We start from the raw sequence: 27,529 nt of genomic DNA on the forward strand, positions 1-27,529 counted from the left end.
TCCTCAGGTCAAGCCTTGGTCCTAGGGGAGCCTCTAGAGGTACAAAGCCCTGCTGAGGGATTGGGGCTCAAAGGGTTGTACTTCCCACACATGAAAAGCTTTGGCATTTTAAGGGGCCACTGTCTGGCTAGATTCTTCCCACGTGCTCCCCCTTGGAGCCGTAGGACATGCTGAGTTTTAGCTAGTCTAGGTTTTTGACCTATTTTTAATCTTCCAACTACTTTTAGGGTGAGGAGAAAAACAAGGGCTCCTGAACCTATAAATCCAACCCAGAGAGATGAAAGAAGAGAGAAGGCCTGGCAAAAGGAGGAGGATGAGAGAGAGCACAGTGACGGCTCCCACTTCACAACTCAGGCAAGAGTCAGATCCACTGCTGAGAAGCCAGAGAAGGTAGTACATCAGCCTCAGCAAACCAGGAACCCATTCACTCTATGCTCAGAGACCAGTGGCTGGCTGCCACTCTCCCTGGAGCCCAGACAGGGCTTGCCTGAAGGTTCCCTCCTCTAAGATCCCATGAGTCCATAACCATCATGGTCTGGAGTTCGTGGTCTGTCCAGGTTGGGGAAGTTGGGCACTCCCAGGCCCCTTCACCTCTCAGAGCTATCACCAGCCTCAACAGACATTTGCTCAGCGGGACCTGAGTCTAATACTCTCTAAAGGTCCAATTAAATGTTTTGAGTTTAATAACTACTATGGAGGACTTCTGAAAAAAATGTACATTTCCAAGGATTCATCCTGGCCGCATTTTTACTGATATGGGGATATCTTATTTTCTGGACAGTTCTCTTGGAGAGGACACCCTGTGCTTGCTAATAAGATAATATGAAACTGACGGACATTCGCAGGGCTACTTCCCTTTGGAAGAGAGTCAATGAATCAGGACAGGTCTGACAAACCTAAGCTGGCCTGCCACATCACACCAGAAGATGTAAATCTTAACTTCACACTGAGAACTTGAGCTGTTCTTTCCAGCTGCAGCTTTATAAGTAATTTAATGTCCTCCCTTGCCATAGAAGCTGACCCTAGCTGAGGAATGTTCTCACATTTGGAGATTGGAGGGCCAGGATTAGTGACTGCACACAACACTCCAGGAAAATGTGGCAGCATTGTTATTTCCCTTTGCAGATGAGGAAAATAAAGCAGAAATTGGCACATCAAACAAATCAGTGACAGAGATAGAACTCAAATCCCAGACTGCTGACTTTTAATCCTAATTGTGATCAGGGGGGGCTATAGGTGAGTTTCTGACATGCTACTGCACTAGCTTTTCTCAGCATCTAAGTCTCCAAAGCTGGTGTGGTCACAGCAGGAGGAAAATACACTCAGAACATAAAACTCAGCCAGCCTTGTCAGTTAGGGCTCAGAGATCCACGTAACTCTTCAGACATTCCAGGAAGCCGGTAGAAAGTCAGACATGCAAAATCCAAACGACACAGCATTCCAGACCAATCTAGTCCCTACCATCGAGAGTGGAAGTACATTGGCTCCAGAGCTGAGACAACAAGATCTAGTAGACTTGCCCATCTCTATATCCTATGATTCTGCAGGATGTTCAAGGTCATAAGTTAAAATTGAGCTGGGTCAATGGGCATGGCAGAAAGAGAAGGAAAAGGTCTTACCTGCTCCACTCGGCAGAGTTTATCCACGGTGCCTTGGTAATGCTTCATGCAGTCCTCGGCCAGGTGCAGGTGAGTTGAATACTGGGAAAAAGCAGAGAGTTTGTGATCAAGAAATCACTCACTGATTCATGCAATATCACCTGAGCTCCTACTATGTATATACACTATGCAACACACCAAGGAGACTTCAGTCTCATAAAGGGGATGAAACATGAGCTCAAGCAGGAACATAAACATCATGACAGAAAATTCTATGTGTCAGGAGAGAGGGACAAACCCATTCTAAATGAGTCAAGTGGAGGGAGGAATCCTTTATTGGAGTAGGGTGGTATGATGGTTCTAACAATGTGTTCACAAATTCTTTGATACCCCTCCTTCTAGGAGGTGGAGTTTAATTCCCCTCTCCTTGAGCGTGGGTTGGATTCAGTGACTCGCTTCTAACAGGGAGTGTGGAGGACATGATGTAGGACACCCCAGGTCAGGACAGAAAAGACACTGTGACTTCCTCCTGGCTCTCTCCCTTGGGTCACTCACTCTAGGGGAGGCCAGCTGCCATGTCATGAGAACACTCGAGCAGCCCAGTACAGAAGCCCGTGAGGTAAGAAATTGAGGGATAAAGAGAGAAAAAAATGAAGAGTAGAAAAAAGAAAGTCATATAAAATAAGCTACCCAGCCTTTTAGCTTTTTCTAATAAAGCTGGAAGTTGATTAAAAAGGATTTCAATGTATCAGTTTGTACAGTGGGCCTGGGAGAGGTCTTACTGCAACTGTTTATACACAAGATTCAAATTCATTATGTGGGATAGTCATACCTTGCTGAGCTCTTTCTGGTACTGGGGCATTTTCTTCAGCATCTGGGACAGGTCCCGCATGGTGGTCTACAAGGGGAAGGAAAACATATGGTCTCACTTCAATGGCCTTGACCTAAGAGGCTGTGCAAGGGTACTGAGCAAAGGGCAGGACAGCAGCCAGCACTAGACTTCCTCAGAAACTCAAAATAAATCTGTTAAACCTGAGGTCACTGTGGGTTTAGGTTTCCAGCCTTTTGGAAAAAAATATTTTGGATCAATAAATTATTGATCCAAATACCATAACTGTCTTATAGGTGAATACCATAACTATCTTATAGGTGGGGAACTGAACTCTGAAGTGTAGGAATTATGTTTTATTTATTGGACTAGAAAGTTACTGAGAGCATAACTCTTGCCAGGAAAAAGCTATTTTTTCCCTCTGCGCTGCTTTATGGCATACTTAGCTCAAGCAGTCTAGAAATTAAGTTCACATATCATCCCAGCAGAAAGACTACAGTTACGTAGACAGGTAGGAAGAAAGAAGAAGGTGGAAAAGGGCTAGGATGTGCATCCTGACAGGTGAAAGGGGTTTGTTTACTTGCTGTGTGACCCACCTAATTCCACTCTTATCCAACAAAAATTTACTCAATTACTATTATACACCAGGTTAAGTGCTAGAGATATAAAAACAAAACAAACAAAAGAGAAATTCTTGCCTTTGTGGAGCTACCACCTAGTAGAGGAGCCATTCCCACTAAGCGGATTAGTGTTCTTCCAGAAAATCATGAGTGTGGGTGCATAGGGCAGAGGTACCTCACTAGTCTAGGAAAGGAGTAGGGAAGGTTTCCCTGAGAAAATGATGCCTGAGCCAGAGGACCAGGATTTCACAAGGCAAGGCCCAGGCAAGGAACTCAGGCATGACCGGAGCAAGGTGGTGGGCACAAGAGGGTGGAGGCAGATCTGAAGTCTGGGGAGCCGGATGGCCCAGTGCTGTAAGGTATGTCCATAGGTGAGGCTTGATTCTACTGGGAACAGAGTCACCAAATGGTTTTAAGCAAGGGAGTGACACAAGAGCTGTATTTCCCTTGACCAAGATAGGTAAGCCACTTCTGATGAACAGTCAGGATAAGGAGAGGACCAGGCAAGTTATGAGTTCTAATTCCACCACAAGCTACAAAGGGTTTCGTTGTTCTTCTGGCTGAAACTGACTTATTATCTAAAACAGCAAATATTATCCCTCAGAGTAACAAAGATCTCCACAAATATCAAAAGATGGCGGCTCCCATCTCAATCTTGAATACAAAAATAAGACAAATGGTATTAGATGAAGAGGGAATCCCCTAACTCACTAGTCCTGTGCCAACGAGGTGCCCTGCCAGCCAGTTCCCAGAGAGAAGACAGGGATCAGCCTAAAGGACATTGGAGATCGAGCACGCATTTACCTTCTCTCCAGTATTCATTCTCTTGCTGGAAGAAAAATCTTTCAGAGAACGGGTGACTTCCCTAGAAGACAGAAGGAGGCAGCTAAGTTCCAACAACAATACCGAGTGTCTCCATGTGGAAGCTACAGAAGGGGTGTGAGATTCTTCCTTCAGGAATATGTGGCAACTTTTCCTGCCAGTAAGTCTGCATTTAAAGTGATTTTCGAGGAGGGGAGAGAGAAACATCAATTTTCTAACTAATATTCTAAACCAGGGTCTCCAGAGGTGGGTGCATGAGATGATTTGAGTGAAGAAATTATTAGTAGGTCTATTTATGTTTATTTTACTCCACCCTTCTTAAATTTTATCTTTCTATATACTGGAAAACATACATATTAGTATAATAAATTATATAGTTAATTCATAAATAAACTTACATATTAGAAATGTGAAACAATATTTTCCTAAGGTTGAGTGATCCAAAAAGTTTGGGGGTCACTTTTCTGAACTGAGTGTTATTTTCAAAGAGTATTATTTTCCCACTCTTCCTTGTAAATTTACTAAGGATAACACCAACTCAATGTAGCAGACAGAATGCCCTTCTGCAAAAGCAGAATTGTTATCTATAGCTTAAAGGTCTTATAAAAACATTCAGGTGTTAGGAGCACCTTAGTGGCTCAGTTGGTTAAGCAACTGTTTGGCTTGGGTCACAGTCTCAGGTTTCTGGGGTCAAGCCTCATGTAGGTCGGTGGGGAGTTTGCTTCTCCCTCTCCCTCTGCCCCCCACCTCAACTCATGCTCTCTCTCTTTCTCTCTCACAAATAAATAAGATATTTTTTTAAAAATTCAGGTGTTAGAAACATTTTGAAACATTTTCAGAGCGAGATATGGGTTGTATGTGTACACACCAGCTTGGAAATTTTACGGATGACAATAGCAGAAGATTACATACTGGCTATACAAAAGAAAATCATATAAAGGAAAATCAAATTGATGCAGTGGACTCTGGATCTTCTTCTAATGGAAGGAACTGGATTGATTGATTGACTGATGGATTTATATGTAGGATCTATGTTCAATGTGGGGCTTGAACTCACCACCCTGAGATCAAGAGTCATATGCTCTACTGAGCCAGTTGGGTGCCCTAGGAAGGAACTGGCTTTAAATGTTTAGTGTTGGGCAGCCTCGGTGGCTCAGTGGTTTAGCGCTGCCTTTGGCCCAGGGTGTGATCCTGGAGACCCGGGATCAAGTCCCACATTGGGCTCCCTGCATGGAGCCTGTTTCTCCCTCTGCCTGTGTCTCTGCCTCTCTCTCTCTCTCTCTCTCTGTATCTCTCATGAATAAATAAAATCTTTAAAAAAAAATAGATGTTTAGTGTTTATAGAGTATTTCCTGAGAGCTATGGATATTTTCTAAAAATCCTAAGAGGAACTAGAACACAGAGTAGATTTTCTCACTTGGTGAAGTTGGTGGAGCTCGAGCTGAGATCAGAAAGGATTCATCATTATTGGTTAGCATGTTGGGGAATTTATCCACTGAGCAGCTCTATGCAAGTTGCTCAGAGTGTGTACATTAGCATCTGGACAAAGGTTTCATCCAGTACTATGGAGTGACCCCTGGGATGGCAGGGCTGGCTAAGGTCCCTGGGGAGGAGCAGAGGCAAGGGGCTCTTACTGCGACACTTCTGCAATGTGCTTATGGCGCAATGCTATCCAGAGGTCGTCATCCTCATCCAGGAGCACTTCCTTCACCCGTGCCTCTCCAATGCCACTTGTCTCGTACCTAGAGAGGAGACATCCCCACGGGATTCATTCAACACCTTCCAATTTATAAGACTAGAGCTTATGGTCCCTCAGTGGACAGATGTTCACATGGATGACTTTACCACAGGCCTCCAACCATCTGATGGATCACTGTCCATATTAGGTATACTATAGCAACACTGACACACAGTAGCAGTTTCTTGGGTAGGGAGAGACCCAAGGTCAACAGACTTGAAGCTCTGTTTTAAAATCCGCAGGGTCAGCTGGTATGTGCTCAAGTCAGGTTACAGGTGGGTTCATAGCTACTTATAAGGGAAAAGCAAAGATGACGCTTGCCCCTTCCTGGGAAGGACTGGGATACCATCCTCCTGTGTGTGGTACTTAAATTTTCAGTTTTAAAATCAGATGCCTGCAACAGGTCCTCAGCATATTTTTACATGTAAAATCATGAACATCTAAGGGAAAGTAAGAATTATAGGTACTAGTAGGGAGGAAAACTGATATTCAGTCATATTTTTAGAACCTTTGTTTTGAAACCACTACCTTGGTGATTAATGATAAATGACATAAGAACAATACAGTCTGTTTCCAAAAAAAGAAAATTTGTTTTTAAAAACTGAGTTTTGGATGATTGTTACCAAGAAAAATGTTTATAATGAAGAAACAGCTCCTTTGCAAATAAACTTCAGTAAGAAACTTTTGTTGTATATTTTATCATCATCATATTTCATGACCTATAATTCAGAAGTTTTAACTCTGAACAAGATATGCATGCATGTGCACACACTGACACACAAACATATGAACCCCCCCAAGCAGGCTCTGAGCTGAGGTGACATGAATCATGAACTAAAGATCTAAAGTTCTTGTTCTCTCCTAAAGGGGTATGGGCTCCTGGCTGCTAATGCCAAGTAGATTTGAGGAACTCACAAAAAAGCTTACAGGCTTATTAGTAAGACTGTGACAATGCACCCACTTTTTCTTAGGTTAGAGATGCATTTTTTGTCTGCAAAGCCATACCAGGCCTGTACACTTACTTGTATACATCATTTTCAATGGGCAGCAGGTCATAACTCATAGCCTGAAAAGTCAACTCATGAAGCACGGGGGAGCTGGGGTCGAAGCCACGGTCCAGGATCAGGAGCTGGGAGCGCGCCTTGTCTGGGCCCTGGAAGGACAGACACAGGGAACGCTTTCACAAGTCACCCATACAACTCCAGCCTCTCCCACTGGTGCAGCTGCCCCTCCTGTAAAAGAAGCCCCAGGAAATGAACTCTGAGATAAAACCTAAAATAACACTGAGTAGTCCATTTGCTGCTTGACAAGAACAGCAGTAAACACCATGCAAAAGTCCAATGTGTTTATTTCATAATGAGGATACTTTAAAGTAGATCTAAAACTGTGGCTAGGGTCCAAAGTAAGCTTATGAAGGAGAGTGCCACCTGGGTTTGGCTGTAAATAAAGTGACTCACCATCCAGTCCGCCTGGGACACAGTTTTAAAATTATGATAATGATGGGGGTGCCTGGGTGGCTCAGTTAAGTATCTGCCTTTGGCTCAGGTCAGGATCTCAGGGTCCTGGGATTGAGCCCCATGTTGGGCTCCCTGATCACAAGGAGCCTGCTTTTCCCTCTCCTCTCTGCCCATGCTCTCTCTTGCTCTTTCTCTCTTTTTCAAATAAATCAGCAAAATATTTTTAAAAGGCATGATAATGATGGAACAGTTCTGTTCTGATTACAGTGAGGGTTATATGAATCTATACATGTGATAAAATTGCATAGACCCATACACACAGGCGAGTACATGTACAAACTAGTTAAATGTGAGTAAGGGCTGGAGACTGTACCAACAATTTTCTGGCTTTGATACTGTACTACTGAGGGGTTCCCAGGATGCAGGACTTTCAGTGCTAACACTAGGAAAGTCCTAGAAAACAGAAACAAGTTGGTCACCCTGGCTACACTGAGCAGAACCTGTATCATCCCACCCAACGGCTTGAGCATCTCACTGGAGGCTAATGCGCAGGAATAGTGACACCCAGGCACACTCTGTGAGCAACAAAACCAAGCTGTCCCCAGGACTGCCATACAAACACTGTGGTCACTTGGCAAAAGAGCCTCATGGACCAAGTCCAGACTTACCTCGCCCATTGTTGGGTCATCAGCTTTGTAGGCATCGAGCTTGTCCTGGATTAGCTGAGCCAGCAAAGCATTGTCCTTGTATTCCCTGACAAAGAAGGAGTGACACAGGGTGAACTGCCCATGTACCCACTCCACAGCACTGACTGGTCTCAGGGTGGAAGGCAGGAAGTGCAAGGAGGGTCAGGGGAGATGAACTTCGCCTATGCTGTTCTACTCAGAGAACACATTTATGTATTTATATATATAATTTAAAATGACAAAAAATACTTTGCTCAGTGCCTGGAACATAAATGATTTTCTATTCCTTAAAAAAAAAATCTAAATGGAAACAGAGTTAGTCTTTCCAACTGACTTCAGAAAAACGGTCACACTTCAGCAGAGGGTACTGGCCATCCACCTTCCCTTGATCAGGTTGTCTGAGCCAGACTCACCCGATTCTCATTTCCCTCAGTTCAAATCCCCTTGGGTCTTGTTTTGTTTTCTTGGCAGGTGATATTTCTGCTGACAGATCCAAAAAGATATAAGCGAGACCCGGTGGACCTTTTCCCTTAGCCAGGCCTGACAGCACGTCCTAGGGCTTCTCCCAACTGTATACAGTGTGTGGCTGCTGCCTGTTGCCTGGCCAGGTTCAGTGCTGAAGCAGCTCCATGCCCAATCCCACTCCTCCCACAAATGAACTCTCAGCTCCCCCTACCCCATTGGGAGATATGGCCTAGGCCCCCATTTCTTAATTCCCACTGGGCTTTTGTTAGCAAATACCAATAATAAAGGGAGGTATTCTTCCACAGCTGCACATTCCCGCAGACAAGGAGTCAGTAAGGACAGGCTGCCATGATGACCCCTCAGTGACAGTTCAGGCCCTTTGCTCCCCTGCAGTGGCCACCCCTCTGGGTCTCCCTGCCTGACTGCTGCTCTCACTCCCACAGCGCTGCACTCACTCCCCTGTGAAAATTCCCCTGAAGGTCCCTAGTGATAACCATGGAACAACATAATCCCAAGCCTGGCCTCTAGCACCTCCAAGAAGGGCTTCAGAGCTGTCCCACTGAGTTGCCCCACAGCCCTACACAGACACTGTGTCAGACTGCCAATCCTCCTCAAATGTGCCTTTTGTTTTTTCAACTCCAAAGTTTCCTTCATCCCAATGGCAAGAGCTGACTGTCCACACAAAGTGCCCTGTGCTCCTCATTGATCTACTAAAATGTGAACCTCCCTTCGAGACTCAGCTCCAATGTCACCTCTGATCTGAAGGTCTTCTTGACCCTCTCAGTTCAAGGGCCCTCTCCCAACTCTGGACGGCCAAGCCCTTGGCTTGTACTGTCCTCAAGCACAGGGCTATAGGGCCTGTAGCTAGGTGTTCACAGTTTACACACACGAGTGTTGGTATGCGTGTCACCTACCCTTCTAGATCAAGGGCTTCTAAATGCAGAGGCTGTGTCTTCAGGATCAGTACCCTCTTTCCAGCACTCAGCTCATAACAGATAAATAACAAGTGAATGACTTTATAAAATCTGAGGAATATGTCCTTTGGAGAATTATCCTTGTATTTTATCTTACTCTGGAACACTTTCTACAAAGATGATATTTGTTTTGAAAGGTTAGAAAGAGCTAAAAATACCACAGGAAGCCTGGGTTGTGGTTACATAGGGATTCACATTTTGCTATTCAGTAACTGAATATATATATTTCATGCCCTTTTCTGGATGCATTACATTTCACAAAATTTAGAAAACATTGGAAGAATGATTACAAATGCAAGATACTCAAATTTTGACCCTCTTGAGATAATTGCCAGAGCAATCTTAAGACAAAAGGAAGCTCCTTGCCCAGTGGACACATGGGAGGCCACTGAAGGCAGTCTGGCGTGCTTGCTGACTTACCCCCGATACCGCACAGCCGGGTACTCCTTCAGGGTGGCACACAGAGTTGCAATTTGCTCTGCCAGGCGCTCCAGTATAGGATTCTTCATCTGAGCCTTGTGGGGACTGTAGAAGCTCTGGAAAGAGTCAGCAGAGTCCAAGGAATACACCTGAGAAGGAAAAGAAACAAGAAAAAAGAAAAGATATGTTTGCTTCCAGAATGGTGAACTGTCGAGTGTTTTCTCCAACCTTGGTAGTGAGTCTGTAGAACATGTTTTCATTTAGTCTACAAATATGTGCTGAGTGACTGCAGGCCAGGCATTGTGCTAAACACTTGGGAATGATCAGTGACCAAAACATGACTGTCCTCAAGGAGTGTGCAATCTTATAGGAGAATAACATAACCATAAACAGTAAGCATAATGAAAAGCAAATTATATGATATGTAAGAAATTGGTTTAAGAGTATGAGAACCTAACAGAGCAGGGAAAGAAAGCCTGGAGGGCTGGACAAGGAGGATAGCAGGTCTCCTTGAGAAGATGATGTACCAGGCAAGGGCTTGAAGGAGGTAAGGAGTTCCTCACCAACAGGGGGCTTCCACATGGAGGCAACAACTAGTGCCAAGGCCCTGCAGCTGGCATGTGCTCAGAGGGTCTGATGAACAATGAGGAGGCCAGAAGACGAACAGGAGAGGGTAGTGTAAGACCATCTAGCCCATTATAAGTTTAGTTTTTAAAAGTAAGGGACAGGCTAGAAATTGGGACTGTGGGCAAATAAAGGATCTTTTTTATGAATTTAATAATTTCCTATCCCCAGTAATAGAAGTATTTTCCTTTTTTTCTAGAAGTTTAAAATTTCCTCTTAAATTACATAGTCTACCAGCTATCAGTAGTTTTTCAGAATCTCACTTATATAAACTACCTTGATCATCTAGAAAACCTGTGGTTTAAAAAAAATACATTACTTTTTAAAAATATATGAAACGCAAGATATATATATCTTTTAAAAATATATGGCCAAATATGTTAAAGTTGGGTTTTGTTCAATCTAGGCAGGCTCATGGGTGTTTCCTGTTTGCCAGGAGAAGACATGTTGACCAATCTTACAAAACGAAGATATAAATTTTGTACGCTTTCTCACAACCAGCTTCACCTTTATTGGTTTAACAACTGAAGTTTTTTTCCCAAGGGGACAGATTTGTCACTGCGTTGTGGCATCTGAAGTGTTAATAGCTACTGACGAAGGCTACCATCTGCTCCTCCAGCAGAGCATAAGGGAGGTTATCTCTGCACAAATCCAGCCTCCTATGCAGCAGATGGGTGTTGTCTGATCCCCGCCCCCCCCCCCCCCCCCCCCCCCCCCCCCCCCCCCCCCCCCCCCCCGCTCTCCTTCCCTGCTCCTTTTGGACTGGCTACCTTTTGGTTATTCAAGGAGTCACCCAGTAGGAGTGAACTGTGAGCAAGGATGAAATGCACACAAAGAAAAGCAAAGAAGCTTTAGAAAAAAAAACAAAAAACAACTCAGAAATAACCAGAGAGTAAGATGAGGGCCTCGGGCAGACCTTTAAGGAACTCTGTTTCCATTCCATCAACATCCACTGTCCACCTACTGACAGGTCATTGAGCAATTCAGAACATAGTATCTTCTTCCCTGACTCTGCTTAGTGAACCGGTCAGGACTTGCCAGAGCAGTGAGGATGCAGACTTTCTATGCACTTCCCTCTCAGCCTCACCTGGGACTCATAGGGGAGAAATGCAATGTTGATTTCCGTCAGGGTTTTGATAACTTTGGCTGCTCGAGATTTCACCAACTCATTAAACAGGGCATCTGGACAAGCTGCAAGAAGGACAAAAGACAAGCAGGTTTTCCTGTCCATGTGCGGGTCCATTTCAACAACTGCACACATCTGGGATTGTAAGAAGGCAACTAGAAAGTTCGTCCCATCCTAGAATATTCCCTATCTCTAGGGTACAAAAGGAATGTAAAATCATGTAAAAGGTCCTCAACATCTAACAGAGAAGCGAATGGCAGAAAAACTAAAACACCGAGAGCTAATAAAAACTACTTTCTGGGCAGCCCCGGTGGCGAAGCGGTTTAGCGCCACCTGCGGCCCAGGGCGTGATCCTGGAGACCCTGGATCGAGTCCCATGTCAGGCTCTCTGTGTGATGCCTGCTTCTCCCTCTGCCTGTGTCTCTGCCTCTCTCTCTCTCTGTCTCTATGAATAAATAAGTAAAATCTTAAAAAAAAAAAATACTACTTCCTGATGTCAAGGAAAGGAAAAAACCCAGGAGATTAAGAAGAGATAAGGAAAAGGCCTGTGATACAAACAAACACCACATATCTGACTTTATGGGACCCTTACAGGAGCTTGGCTGCACAGGAGACCCACTTGGTGGGGAAACCGCAAATGCCAGGGGCTCTCCTAGGCCAAACAAATGGCTTTGCATTCTCAGCAACGCATTTTCAGTTTATTATTACTAATGTCACCTCTCTACTCTTTTTTTATGCATATTCAAATAGTATACAATTACTCTTTGCAAGAACCTTTCTCATTTTCTCAGTGGTAAGTTCTGTGGGGCTTTCCCTATGGAGAAAAACGGTGGGTATGCTGTTATTGCTGAAGTTTTAAGATAGCTAGTTTGACTCTTCTCTCTTCGCTATTAACAAAGATTGACCAAGATGCTTCTGCACTAGGCTCCATGTGCAAAACCTCCACAAAATAAGAAACTTAATTCCAGGACAATGGTGCAGGTTCCATTTGCTACCATCACTGCCAGCATGGACTATGTTTATAGCTGAAAAACTGATGGGAATACATTACAGTTTATAGTACTATCTGGAAGTGTATACAGTGAAACATTGAAGCTACCATTGAAAAATTCTTGGCATTAAACCCTCTAGTCCTTAGAAGAGATACTATTTTTCATCAGAAAGGACTGCATGACCAAGTACATTTGTCTTTGTGTGTGTTTATTTTTATCTCTTATGCAATTTAATTTCTGAAAAGAAAATAAAAGCTCAGGAGAAACATGGCAACAACCCATTTTTTCCCCTATTAATCAGCCTTGCTGAACAGAAACGCTCACCTAGAAGGACAAGGGTAGAACTGCCGTACTTACAGTCTGTGAAGAAGACATGTGCAGCCCGATACTTAGCGGTCGGTGGGTCCTTAAAATCACTGATGAGAGAGTGGACAGACTGTAGAGAGGGAACAAAAGAGGGAACTGAATCCAATTCTAGAAGCAAATGGGACCTATATCTGAACTGGGTTAAATCCAAGCTGCTTGTACAAAATAGCAAGGAATTTTTCTATGTATAATTCATGTTTGGCAATAACGGAGTTCTGAAGACTTAAAATTAGGATTGTTTCAGAATTTAGATGAACAAAAGCCTTCTTAGCTCATTCCAGAAGACAGCGCCAGTTCTTTGAAGCCACTATAATTTGGGTTCCTGAGAAGATATTCACAAAAGAGGAAACTGGTCAAAAACCTTCCAAGAAATTCATATTGATGACATTCTGGCAATTTAGTAGCCTCTGCAAAAACTTAGATGTAAGCCAGCTTTCACAAGGAAAAAGAAAGGGAATAGAAAGCAAGAGGGAATTTACACAGATTAAGAGACCTAAGACAACTATCTGCCAAATGCAAGGAGGCGCATTTTGTCTGGATAGTGACTTGAATCAATCTCCAAAAATGATAAGACGGTAAATTTCAACACAACCTGGATATTGATGAAATGGACTCAAAAGCATAAAATACCAGAGTTCTGGAGGGGGGTCACTAATTAAACACAGTGGGTCTCCTCCCTAGAGAAGGAGTGCAAGAGAGGAAACTAGACTGAACAAAGCCTGACCTTCTGGACAGCAGTTGTGCGGCAAGAGAGCTTAATGCACCCTTACTCCACTTCACACTGCACCCCTCCTTCCCTCTTTGTGGATTGCACGTTTAATCAGAGCAGTGTGTTAAATGCGCGCTTAACCTAGAAATGTCAGACACTCTGCCCCACAGATGCCAAGCCAGCACATGCAACCTTAGCCAAAGCTCTTCCGGGGGTGAGACTTGCCTTCTCAGACGGAGTGATGAGATACACAGCCTCCAGGCTGGGGAGTGGCTCTCTGCGCTTGTTGATATCTTCCACGACTAGACAACAAACAGCAGCCCACAGTCAATTAGAAAACAGAATCAGTGATCAAAAAAAAAAAAAAAAAAAGAAAAGAAAAGAAAAGAATCAGTGATCATAGAACTAGAAACAATCTAGACAGGCCACCTTCAGACTGCTGCAGCTGAAAATATCCAGGGTGTGGGGTGGGAATCACCTGCCTCTTCCTTGAAGTTACCATGTTCCACTACCTCACAATGCTCAAGAGGTTAGAAAGCCTGAATTTTACCAAATACCAAGTATTTCTCATTTCAGTTTAAGTAAACTCCTTGATCTTGTGATTAAAAATGGAAAATCCTATCTCATTCTATTAAGGACAGTGTTTTTCCCCTTCCTCCAGTTTTTTTCTCATCTGTCCTACATAATTCCAATTCCTTTAGAATTGCCAGGTTGAGTTTATCAACAATTGGATAGTTTTTTTTTAAATCATTTTCTTCTGTATATCACACAAAGATATTCCAAACATACCTTCTACATAATACGGTCCTTCTCAATAGTTCAAAGACTAAACATTATCTTTTGTTAAACCACAAGCTTTTGTTTTGCTTATTTCTTTTACAGTTATGTCAGCTACTTCATCTGGAAAGAAGTACTTCTGGGATAATCCTCATCTTACCAGCCACCTGATAAAGCTTAGGATATGCTATCTATCCTGTACTGTCTTCTGTTATAGAGAGAACAGTACAATCACTTGCTCCCATTCTTCCTATGCAGAGGATTTAATCAAATAAAAGCATCACTTTAGGATGATATAATATTTATAAAGACTTTTCATGCCAAATAATGTTCAAATGCCAAAGTCCTTCAACCATCTACTTTACACCAGTGGTTGTAGATTTCTCAATTTCATAGGCCAATAATAATTCCCCCAAAATATTTTGGGGGTTTTACATAGGATTTCTAACTTTTCAATTTTGCCAAGCAAGGACCTTTTTTAGAACCCATCTTCGGTAGTGAGGAAGAGTCTGTGTACAGCAGGGAGAGAGCTAAACCCTCATCTACCACCACAGGGAGCCAAGAGAAAAAAATCTACCATCAATGAATCCAAAGATAATAGTGTAAGTAGTTATCTAGAAATATTAAAAGGATAACCAGAAGAGCAAGCAGGCCCTGAGGGAGAAGGGAATAGGCCAGGATGCTGCTGCTTCTTCATTAGACGCTCCTTAGCTCTATTTGGCTTTTTCTCCTCCTTAATGTTTGTGCATTTTTTGCTTTAATAGAGGATAAAAATAGCTTCAAAAATTCAATGAAAGGGACCCCTGGGTGGCTTATGGCTTAGTTGGTTAAGTGACTGACTCTTGATTTCTGCTCAGGTTATGATCTCAGGGTGGGTAGGTCAAACCCCACGCCGGGCTCAATACTCAATGAGGAGTCTGTATGAGATTCTCTCCCACTCTTTCTAAAATAAATAATCTTCAAAAAATTCAATGAAGGGGCCCCTGCTGGCTCAGTCAGTTCAGTGGCTGACTCTTGATTTCAGCTCAGGTTGTGATCTCAGGGTTCTGGGATGAAGCCCTGCATTGAGCTCCTCCTTCAATGGGGAGTCTGCTTGGGGTTGTCTCTCTTACTCCCTCTAACCCTCCCCCAGCTCACATGCATGCTCTCTCTCTCTCTCTCTCTAATAGATAAACAAATCTTTAAAAAAATTCAATGAAGAAAATAACTTTGTAAGTTCAAAACAGGAATAAGCCTCATCTTGAATCAATGAATGACAAAAAGTCACAGTAAAAGCTATATACTTTCATCATAGGGCTAGGTTTCTGGTGACAGATAAACTAGATTTGGAAAAGTGTTTTTAAAAATGAAGGATTCACGTCCAAGGTATGATTATACCAACCCAAATTATTACATATATATTCATACATATATATTTCACATGGAATTTAATCAATAAAAAAATCCACGATGCAGTATCACTATAATTTCACAACTTAAAAGCATTTTTTTTCTTAAAAGCATTTTTTAAAAATATTCTATTTATTTATTCATGAGACACAGAGAGAAAGAGAGAGAGAAGTAGAGACATAGGCAGAGGGAGAAGCAGGCCCCATGCAGGGAGCCCAACGCGGGACTCGATCTCAGGCCTTCAGGATCACAACCTGGGCCAAAGGTGGTGCTAAACCGCTGAGCCACCTGGGCTGCCCTTAAAAGCATTTTAACACCAAATAATAGGAAAGACATGATCTTAGAATAAAGGACAAACTTTTGAATGAAATTCATTTAGCTTAGCAAAATCTCAACCCTCCCGTAATTGTGGTTTGGGAATAATTTTCACAAAGACCAGCAACAGTCTGCAAGTCACACATCATACAAAGTCTCCAGGGAAAAATACTAGGAAAGAAATTGCAACAGGTGTGTTCCACCCAACATTTTTTCCACAGGAAAAATAAAGGGTAACTTCCTTGTTTGAAACAATAGCTCAGAGAATATTGCTTTTCAGTCTTCTGAGATAGTTCAGGAGAGAATGCTGTTTCAAAGATTAAAATACATGATCCCTCTTGAAGTTGCCCCTGAGTAAAAGAAGAGCTACAAACAAATGTGAATAAGAGCAAGGACAGGAGTCAGAAGTCTGAGTCCTAGTCTCAGGTGTGAGACACTGGCTAGTGACCTTGAACAGGTGACTTAACTTTTTTAAAAAGCCTTTGTTGTGAATTATAACATGCATTCCAAAGAGTGAATAGAACATAACATAAAATTACAAAGTAAATACCTGTATAAGTGTCACCCCAGTTAGGAAAGAGAACTGGCCGGCCCTAAAACAAGTACACTTGTCATACCCTCACTTCCCTCCCTCCAAAGAGAACCATCATCCTGACTTAAATGTGATTACTTCTCTTCATGGGTTTACCATATACATTTGCATTTCAAAACAGCATAGCTTAGTTCTGCCTAGTTCTGAACTCTATATAAATTAAAGCACACTGGGGGCACCTGAGTGGCTCAGTCAGTTGAGCATACAACTCTTGGTTTCTGTTCAGGTGGTGATCTCAGGGTCGTGAGATGGAGACCCATGGTGGGCTCTGTGCTCGGTAGGGAGTCTGCTTCTCTCTCTCTCTCTCTCTCTCTCTCTCCCTCTCTCTCTCTCTCCCTTTCCCTCTGCCCTTCCCCCCATTCCCTCTCTCTAAATAAAATAAATAGTTTTTAAAAATTAATTAGTTAAAGCACACTGTAAGTATTCTTTTGTATCTTGTTTCTTTTGCTCAACATTGTTTATCAGATCTACCCATATGCTTGTAAATAGCCAGATTTTGTTCATTTTTGTTGCCTTATAGTATTCTGCTATGTGACTATACCATAATTTAACCACAGTACTTTTTTTTAAGATTTTATTTATTTATTCATAACAGGCACACAGAGAGAGAGAGACAGACATAGGCAGAGAGTGAAGCAGGCTCCTTGCAGGGAGTGCGATGCAAGACTCGACCCTAGGACTCCAGGATCACGCCCTGAGCAGAAAGCAGATGTTCAACCACTGAGCCACCCAGGTGTCCCAATCATTGTATTCTTTTCTTTTTTTTTTAATTTTTATTTATTTATGATAGTCACACAGAGAGAGAGAGAAAGAGAGAGGCGCAGAGACATAGGCAGAGGGAGAAGCAGGCTCCATGCACCAGGAGCCCGATATGGGATTCGATCCCGGGTCTCCAGGATCGCGCCCTGGGCCAAAGGCAGGCGCTAAACCACTGCGCCACCCAGGGATCCCCAATCATTGTATTCTTGATGGATGTTTTGTTTTCAAATTGGGGCTACTATGAACAATGCTCTGTGAATATCCCTGCATGTGCATTCTGGGCACATGTGCCTAAGGTTGTCTAGGACACACGCCTAACCATCTGGCTTGTAGGACACACTCACCTTCAACTCTACTAGATACTGCCAGTGTTTTTCCAAGTAACTATACCAGTGGACACTTGTCATATAGGAGTTCCCATTTTTTTACATCCTGTCACTTGGCATTATCAGAATTTAAATATTCCAATCTGGTAAGTGTATAGCAAGATTCCACTCAGGTTTTAACTGACTAATGTAGGTGAGCAATTTTTTCATGTATTTATTGGTCATTGGGATTTCTAATTAAGTTCCTGTTCAGGTCTTTTGTCCATTGTTTCTATTGGTGGCCTACTTTCTTCCCCTTGATTTAACCTTCCTTTCAACACCTTTACCAGGTATTTAATGTCGTCTAGTACTACATCAGGTGCTAGGGATTTAGTGAATGATAAGAAAGCCTTGGGTCTCTCTCAAGAACTTATAGTCTTAACCACCCAGGTTGCTGGAAGAATCTAAAGTCAAGTGAGATAACAGCGAACAGGGAGAGGGAAAGATCGCCAGAAAGAGGAGGCCTGAGTTTCACTCAAGGGTAGAGAGACAGCTGTGCTCACTTGTTATCCCCTCAGTCATGATGTCCGTCATCTTACAGCAGGAGGACAGCATCCTCATGCTCAGCTGATCGACCACCAGCACCTGGAAGCAAAAAGAACAGCTTATGGCCTGCAAGGAATCTGTTATTCTTTCAGCTTACTGTTAGACTTCAAAAAGCACCCCAGAAATATAGAATAGTAAGTTATAAATACTTACTATGGGCCAGAAGTTTGCTAACATACATGCTAGCTTTTCTCTCCTATGCCACACCCAAACTTAACCTTCTAAGAGTCTAGAGTTCATTCTTGCCGACTTAATTTTATAAGCTTAAAAAATTAACGTTTTTCCATGATAAAGAAACTGACTACTTAAAAAAAAAAGAAACTGACTACTTATAAAAAAGGCAAAAGAGAAAAGAAAAGAAAAAAGTCATCTGCAGCACCCACATTCAGAGAAAACCATACTGGAAATTATCTTTTCTTTTTACATGAACACTCGTGCTGCACATATGGCTTAGAAGGTGAGGACTTCGTTGCCAATATCATGAGGATGGAGCAATATATGAGTTGTCTGGGCACATACTCTACCTTGGCCCAGACTGGAAGAAAAAGAACACACCAGTCCCGGCCTAAGTTTCAGACCTACAATTCTTCAGCTAACCATTCCCTTCTCCATTCAGGCAACAGTGGGGAGAAGCCATAAGCTAAAACAAGGCTACTTCTCTTCCTCTTTAATGATGTAAACCAAGATAACACGAGCTAGACACAATGTGGACCAGAAAGCTCTAAGAACCAGTTATTTTTCATTTAAAATTCACAAGTCTGAAAGTCTATTACTGATGGGAAGGGTAAGAGAGAAAGAGGAGGACATAGATAAAGAGGAGGATGGATGTGCTGGCTAAAACAAACTCACAAGGCTGAGGTGGAGACCAAAATGCTTCTGTACCATGCAGCTCTGTTGTTTATGGACAAAGACAACTTGAAAATGTGTGGGCTCTTGACTGTAGGACAACTTAGGGGCAAGAATGATTGGTATAAACCCTCCAATGACACACAGGAAAGTTCAAGTAAAAGGGCATCTTCTTCTGATTGGTATAATGCCTGGCCCCAGACGACCAAATGACTTTCTGAATAGAAGATAGCCGCTTTCCCACTTGTATCACCCACTCAGGTAAGTGAGAACATAATTAATCTGATTGGCTTAAGTACTTGCTTCCAGCATTGCTCTAAATGTTCTATGAATAAACAAGCTTCCTTCTTTCATCTTATGTAATTACAGATAAATGGGGATGGACCAGATGAGGGCTTTCCAAACTGTTGTATAGGTTCTGTGGAGATGCTTTAGGGCCACCAGAGGGACTTCTTTCTCTCCCATAGCAAGCAGAATAATTTCACCTTCTTCTGCTTTATAGAAGAGGTTCCAGGAGGTTCCAGGTAAGATTTTGTTTGAATAAAAGAGTTCCTTTGCTAAAGTGTCCCACCAGGTGATCTTTAACAGAAGCTTTATTACCAAGAGATTTCTTAACTAGGACTGCATAAAATGAGGCAGAAGGGATTATTATTATTATTATTATTATTATTATTATTATTATTATTATTCTTTTACTCTCTGGACACAGCAAAGGTATTGATTCTCTACTTATATATCTTTCCTCCAACTCTATTTTCTTATACTTTCACCATTCTTGTATTTTCCACATGAACTCACCTGTTAAGACCCTTAATTGTGCTCTTCTACCTACCTTCCACTCCCCCTTCTTCTTTACCTTCTTGATCACATCATGCATAATCTCTAAAAAAGGAGAGAAAAAAAAAGGAGAGAAAAGAAAAAGAAAGGAAGGAAGGGAGGGAGAGAGGGAAAGAAGGAGAGAGGAAAATTTAATGTAATGTTAAGGTCTTTCAACACCTGTTTATTATTTTACACCAGGTCATTTCCTCCACAGGCTTTGTATTCTCTATCATGCAATTCAACCAATCTGCTTACTGAGCCATAATCAAATTACCACAAACTTTTCCTGTTCCTTTATTATTTTAAAAAAATTTTATTTTATTTTTATATATTTTTTAAATTAAAAAACAATTTTAAAGATTTTATTTATTTATTCATGAGAGACACACACACACACAGAGGCAGAGGCATAGGCAGAGGGAGAAGCAGACTCCATGCAGGAGGCCCGATGTGGCACTCAATCCCAGGATTCCAGAATCACGCCCTGAGCAGAAGGCAGACACTCAACCACTGAGCCACCCAGGCGTCCTTATTTTTATATTTTTTAAAGATTTTATTTATTTATTTATTTATTTGAGGTAGAGATAGTGAGAAAGAGCATGAGGCGGGGAGGAGAGGGAGAAGCAGGCTCCCCGTTGAGCAGGGAGCACAACGCGGGGCTGGATCCTGGGACCCTGGGATCATGGTCTGAGCTGAAAGCAGACACTTAACCAACTGAGCCACCCAGGCTCCTCTAACTTTTTTAAAAAGTAAGCTCAAGGCCCAAAGTGGAGCTTGGACTCTTGACCTAAGATCAAGAATCACATACTTCACCAACTGAGACAGCCAGGTGCCCCTCTTCCTGTTCCCTTAATTTGGCAGTTCTCAAACTGTTTTTTTAATTTTTTTTTTGTTTTTGTTTTTTTAAAGACCCCATTTATTTATTCATGAGAGACAGAGAGAGAGAGGCAGAGACACAGGCAGAGGGAGAAGCAGGCTCCATGCAGGAGCCCGATGTGGGACCTGATCCCAGAACTCTGGGATCATGTCCCGAGCCAAAGGCAGACACTCAACCGCTGAGCCACTCAGGCATCCCAGTTCTCAAACTTTTTGGTCTCAGGACTTCTTCACACTCTTAAAAACTGAAGACTCCAAAGAATGTTTGTTAGGTGGGTAAATATCTGTTGATATTTATCATATTAGAAATTAAACTGAGAGGGGCACCTTGCTGGCTCAGTCAGTGAAGCATGTAACTCTTGATCTCAGGGTTGTGAGTTCAAGCCCCACGTTGGGCATAAAGTTTACTTAAAAATAAAATCTTCTCTCTCTCGGTCTCTATGAATGAATAAATAAAATCTTAAAAAAAAAAAAAAAAAAAAAAGGCAGCCCCGGTGGCGCAGCGGTTTAGCGCCGCCTGCAGCCCAGGGCATGATCCTGGAGACCCTGGATCCGGTCCCACGTCGGTCTCTCTGCACATGGAGCCTGCTTCTCCCTCTGCCTGTGTCTCTGCCTCTCTCTCTCTCTCTCTCTCTGTCTCTATGAATGAATAAATAAAATCAAGCTCCATGTCATGTCAGCAGAGAGTCTGCTTGTCTCCCTCTCTCAACCCCCATGCTTGCTTTCTCTCTATATATCTCTTTCAAAGTAAATAAATAAATCTTTAAAAAAATCTTTAAAAGGGGCGCCTGGGTGGCTCAGTGGTTAGGCGTCTGCTTTCAGCTTGGGGCATGATCCTGGGGTCCTGGGATCAAGTCCCACATCGGGCTTCCTGCATGGAGCCTGCTTCTCCCTCTGCCTATATCTCTGTGTCTTTCATGAATAAATAAATAAAATCTTAAAAAAAGTAAAAATAAAAAATCTTTAAAAAATAAGAGGAGAAATTTTTAAAGTAATCATTAATTCACTTAAAATTACAAGAGGATGGGTAGCCTGGGTGGCTCAGAGGTTTAGTGCTGCTTTTGGCCCAGGGCCTGAGTCTGGAGACCCGGGATCAAGTCCCACATTGGGCTCTGTGCGTGGAGGCTGCTTCTCCCTCTGCCTGTGTCCCGGCCCCTCTCTAGGTGTCTCTCATGAATCAATAAATAAAATCTTTAAAAAAAAAAAATTACAAGGGCAGCCCAGTGGCTCAGCGGTTTAGTGGCGCCTTTGGCCCAGGATCTGATCCTGGAGACCCAGGATCGAGTCCCACGTTGGGCTCCCTGCATGGAGCCTGCTTCTCCCTCTGCCTGTGTCTCTGCCTCTCTCTCTCTCTCTCTCTCTGTTTCTCATGAATAAATAAATAAAATATTAAAAAAAAATTACAAGAGGAAGGGGGCCTGATTGGTTCAGTCAGTTAACCATCTAACTTTTGATCTCAGCTCAGGTCTTGAGTCTTAAAAAAAACAAAACAGGGATGCCTGGGTGGCTCAGCGGCTGAGCAACTGCCTTCAGCTCAGGGCGTGATCCTGAGGTTCCAGGATTGAGTCCCACATGGGGCTCCCTGCATGGAGCCTGCTTCTCCCTCTGCCTGTGTCTCTGCCTCTGTCTGGGTGTCTCTCATGAATAAATAAACAAAATCTTAAAAAACAAAAACAAAAAACAGCGGTGTCTGGGTGGCTCAGTCAATTAAGTATCTGCCTTCAGCTCAAGTCTTGATCACAGGGCCTTGCGATTGAGCCCCATGTCCCTGCATCAGGCTCCTTACTTAGCTTCTCCCTCTCCCTCCTGCTCCCTCTGCTTGTGCTTTCAGTGAAATTAATAAGTAAATAAAATCTGTAAAACAAAACAAAACAAAAACCAAGAGGGGTGACTGGCTAGTTCAGTCCAGAGAGCATGCTGACTCTTGATCTCTGAGTCATGAGTTCAAGCCCCATGTTGTACATTGAGTTTATAAAAATAGATAGATAGATAGAAACAAGAAACCCATTATATATTAACATAAATAGCATTTTAATTAAATATAATTATATTTTCTACAATAAAACAATAAAAATTGTTTTTGTAACTCTCTTCATCTAGCTTCATAAAGGACAGCTGGACTTTCCTATATGCTTCTGCAGTCTGCTATGAATCATATAGCATCTAGAAAACTCTACTGTATACTTGAGAATAAGAGTGAAAAAGTCAAATAACGTCTATAGTCTTATTATGAAGACAGTTTTGCTCATGGACTCCCCATGGGATCCCGTGTTTGAGAACCAAAGCTTTAAGTAAATGGGTAAGAAGGTATGACATTACCTCAGGCCACATGAGCCCCCTTAAGCTCCAAAAACAGTTATGATATCTTTCTAACCTTGAGCTCATCTATGGGATACTCCCAACCAAAATCACCATTTTGGTAAGCCACAGTTCCTAGAAATGCCACACCATGCACAAGTCTATCCAGCCATGGAGTCTTCACAGGAAATAAAACTTCAGCCACTCTTTCTAAATCCAGGTAATACAAGGGCCTGGATGGACTAAAAGGCAAGAGTTGCCATCAGCAAGTGTGTTTCAAACACTGAGGTCATTCTCTAGAGCACAACAGTTCAGAATTCTACTTTTGACGATCTTCAATAATCTGATGTGTCATAAAAGTTTCCCAAAATCTTGGGGCACCTGGGTGATTCAGTTGGTTAAGCATCTGCCTTCAGCTCAGGTCATGATCCCAAGAAGATGCCAGGGTCCTAAGATTGAGCCTTATGTCCGTTGTCCTCCCTGATCAGTGGGGAGCCTGCTTCTCCCTCTCCCCTCTGCCACTTCCCCTGCTTATGGCTTGTTTGTTCTCTCTCTCTGTCAAATAAATAAATAAAATCTTAAAAAAAAAAGTTTCCCCAAATACTTAAAAACTTTTAAAGTTTTTATTTAATATCTTTTATTTTATATTTTTAAATATTTTATTAAAATTTTATTTAAATATTGATAAATTTTTAAAAACTTTTTTATTCAATTATTAAAAAAACCACACACTGTAGTAAGCATAGAAAACACAAATAAAAAAAAAAAAGAAAACACAAATAAGTATAAAGAAGAAACTACCAATACTACTTGTATACATAAAAAAAAAAAAATCGGGAATCCCTGAGTGGCTCAGTGGTTTAGCACCTGCTTCAGCCTAGGGCATGATCCTGGAGTCCTAGGATGAGTCCCGCATCAGGCTCCCTGCATGGAGCCTGCTTCTCCCTCTGCCTGTGTCTCTGCCTCTCTCTCTCTCTCTGTGAGTCTCTCATGAATAAATAATAAATCTTTTTTAAAAAATTTTTATTTATTTATGATAGTCACACAGAGAGAGAGAGAGGCAGAGACATAGGCAGAGGGAGAAGCAGGCTCCATGCACCGGGAGCCCGACGTGGGATTCGATCCCGGTTCTCCAGGATCGCGCCCTGGGCCAAAGGCAGGTGCCAAACCGCTGCGCCACCCAGGGATCCTTAAATAATAAATCTTAAAAAAAAAAAAAAAATCACCTGTAATCCTGCCAGCTTGAAGTACATAATTAACATTTTTTTTAATTTTAAATTTTTATTTATTTATGATAGCCACAGAGAGAGAAAGAGAGGCACAGAGACACAGGCAGAGGGAGAAGCAGGCTCCATGCACCGGGAGCCCGATGTGGGATTCGATCCCGGGTCTCCAGGATCGCGCCCTGGGCCAAAGGCAGGCGCCAAACCGCTGCACCACCCAGGGATCCCCATAATTAACATTTTAGTTTATTTCCTGCTAGCTTTTTCCATGCAACTCTACATAGTTAATATAATGCTGTATACATAATTTTGTATTATGCTTTTTTCATGAATAAGCTCATTTTCCCACATTAATAAAAATGCTCCCTTGATTTTAAATGCCTGCATAACAGTCCCTAGTTTAAGTCAACAATTTCCCCAATAGCCATTTAGATTATTTCCCATATTTCAATGTGATGAAAAATTGGGAACAAATACATCCAATGATAAGGCTGTGCTTAAGGCAATTAGGTTATGTTAATATAATGGAATACAATGTACTCATTAAAAATAATGATATGGTAGCATATCTATTCACTCAATAACATTTGCTGAGTAACCACTGTTTACCAGTCAGTGGAGCAGGCACCAGGAATAGAACATAGAAGACATGGTGCAGCTCCCATGGAGCTTACACCCTGGTGGAGAAAGCAAACATTGGATCAAGAACAATCTCAGTTTCTTCTAAGTGCTCTCTGAGGTGAATAAACAAAAACTATGGTAGAAAAAAAAAAAGTTGTGAACAGCTACCTTAAAGAGGAGACCAGACAAGGCCTCTCTGAGGAAGTGAACCTCACAAGGAGGATACCAGCCATTCAAAGGCTGGGAAGGAGAAAGACCAAAAGACATCTTCTCGGAATGGAGATGGTATAAGTTGAGGTTGGAGTACACATCATACAGCACCTTGATAAGGGGTATTATTTTTATCTGAAAGGTACTGGAATGCCACTGGTAGATAGATTTCACTTTATTAAAGATTTCATCCATTTATTCATGAGAGACACAGAGAGAGATGCAGAGACATAGACAGAGGGAGAAGCAGGCTCCCTGTGGGGAGACTGATGAGGAATTAGATCCCAGGACCCCGGGATCATGACCTGAGCCAAGGACAGACACTCAACCACTAAGCCACCCAGGCACCAGGGAGATGGGAGACTGCAACGGATGAGAACAGAAGGAAGGCGCAGAGCTAGGAGGCCTTTGCAATCAGAAAAAAAAAAAAAAAAAAAAAAAAAAATCAGCATGACTGGTAGCAGTGGTCATGGTAAGAAGTGGATGGATTTGATACATATTTTGAAAACAAAACCAACAGAGCTAGCTGCTGAATTGGATATGGGATCCGAGGGATGAAGGATGGGGAAGAGACATAGATAAATCCTGGGGTTTGGGCTCAAGCAAAGAAACTGATGTAAAGACATTTGGAGATACAGAGAGAAAAGATTTAGAGGAAGAACTGAGTTGTAAGAGAATAGCAATAATTCTTTTTTGATTAAAGATTGAGATGGCTAAGAGATATCTGAGGAGAGATGGAGGGCAGGTAGCTAGAGGTAGCTCTGGAGTTTGGGAGAGTGACCTCAGCTAGAGGTAAAAATTTGGACTTCAATCCTTCCTGCCTAGGTATTCCTATTCCAAAATTCTTGGTAAAGATATTTGTCATGGGTATTGTTAACAGCCAATTCTAATGCTGCCCTACATTTTTCTAATCCAATACCGAAAAGGAAACAAGGATTAGAGCCCATTTTAGCATTAAGAATCAGGTAGCTTGGGCTACTTCCCCACAAATAATCCCTGGCAATCACATTTCATCTCATAGTCCTCTTTGTGTGGAAAGAAACAAAGCCTTCTGAGGCGGGTCTAACCAGCAGATCTTATTTTTGCACACCAAACTGTGTGTATAAACAGCCACACCATCCCCTCCACCACCCACCTAGTCTATACAGATGGAATGGAAGATACCAAGGCAGCTTCAATTTCTCCATAATTGCGTGGACCACAGCACTCGCGGACTCCGCTTCCCTCATAGCCAAGGGGGTAAACAAGAAGGATCCTTCTCGGCCACATGCACCCAATATACCAAATGAAGTCCTGAAGCACAGACTCTAGGGATAGCTCCAAACCCTGTCCCTCCCTTGTGAAGCCCTGTCCTTATAGCCCGGGCACCCATGACTGCATTTCACAGTGACATGTGTCAGGACCCTTGAGCCCATGGTACACCAAAACATGTGAAATAGCATGACTAATATTAGATGGGCTGGAAGCTTGGGAGAAATGTGAGCACCACCGGAGTCCTTAAAATCTTCCCTTAAATGGGGGATTCAAATATGCTAATGCCCTGTCCAGAACAGATGCATCAGGAATCCGGTGCCAACAGATCAAAGGAAAAATACGTCTATTCTACAAAGAGATTTAAAGTAATCTAAACTCAGGCCACAGATGCCCTCCTCTTTACCAATCCAAAGTACAGGGTTGTTCTGGTTTAATAGCAGGTAGTTCTAAAAGACACTCTTGTGTGCTTGCTTCGGCAGCACATATACTAAAATTGGAAAGACACTCTCTTGAATATAAAGCTAGTTACTCAACAAAGGTCACCCCCATCTCCTATAATTAAAAAAAAGAAAGAAAGAAAGAAAAGCATCAGAGGAAGCACTAATGTTAGACCAGGGAAAATCCAGGTTCAGGCATTTATGATTGTGTGAACTTGGGCAAGTTTAAAATGTTTTAACCCTCAGTTTTCTCACTGAAGAATTTAAATTATAATATTCTTTTTTAAAAAAAAGATTTTATTTATTCATGACAGAGAGAGGCAGAGACACAGGCAGAGGGAGAAACAGGCTCCATGCAGGGAGTCCGATGTGGGACTCGATCCTGGGACTCCAGGATCACACCCCAGGCCTAAGGCGGCCGCTGAGCCATCGGGGCTGCCCAAATTATAATATTCTAATGGCCTGTTATAAAGATTAATGGGATACAATGCTCAGTCAGTGCCTGGCATTTCACAGAAGGCACTTATTGTGATGTCACTATAAAGTATGCTATTCATACAACAAGGAATTATTTCCTTATGAAAATTATGACACTGCTTCCATCAATCAAGATTTTTAATATAATGTAAAAACCTATTAAAAAGAAACATGTATTCAAAATAGTTTTAAAATAATCACAAAAATAGTAGACAGCAATCTCTACAGGTAGTTCACCCAAAACTTCAAAAGCTTCTCTGACCCCCAACACACATGTGATAAGTTTTAGGATAATGTCA

General features: G+C 42.3%; 1 protein-coding gene across 4 annotated transcripts in view; it reads right to left on the minus strand.

Moving 5' to 3' along the window:
* The window catches only part of STXBP1 (syntaxin binding protein 1), a 74,317-nt gene that overhangs the window by 16,849 nt on the left and 29,939 nt on the right, over positions 1-27,529 (minus strand). For all 4 annotated transcript variants that reach the window (XM_038549292.1, XM_038549289.1, XM_038549290.1 and 1 more), the window contains exons 2-13: positions 19,848-19,897; positions 18,127-18,208; positions 13,652-13,728; positions 12,709-12,787; positions 11,321-11,424; positions 9,610-9,758; positions 7,733-7,817; positions 6,630-6,760; positions 5,504-5,611; positions 3,852-3,912; positions 2,431-2,496; positions 1,620-1,700 (exon numbers count right to left, since the gene is read on the minus strand). In XM_038549292.1, coding sequence (XP_038405220.1) covers positions 1,620-1,700; positions 2,431-2,496; positions 3,852-3,912; positions 5,504-5,611; positions 6,630-6,760; positions 7,733-7,817; positions 9,610-9,758; positions 11,321-11,424; positions 12,709-12,787; positions 13,652-13,728; positions 18,127-18,208; positions 19,848-19,897 — 1,073 coding nt within the window. The remainder of the gene's footprint in view (positions 1-1,619; positions 1,701-2,430; positions 2,497-3,851; positions 3,913-5,503; positions 5,612-6,629; positions 6,761-7,732; positions 7,818-9,609; positions 9,759-11,320; positions 11,425-12,708; positions 12,788-13,651; positions 13,729-18,126; positions 18,209-19,847; positions 19,898-27,529) is intronic.

The sequence above is a fragment of the Canis lupus genome, chromosome 9 (assembly GCF_011100685.1).
Source record: "Canis lupus familiaris isolate Mischka breed German Shepherd chromosome 9, alternate assembly UU_Cfam_GSD_1.0, whole genome shotgun sequence".
NCBI classification, from domain to species: Eukaryota; Metazoa; Chordata; class Mammalia; order Carnivora; family Canidae; genus Canis; species Canis lupus.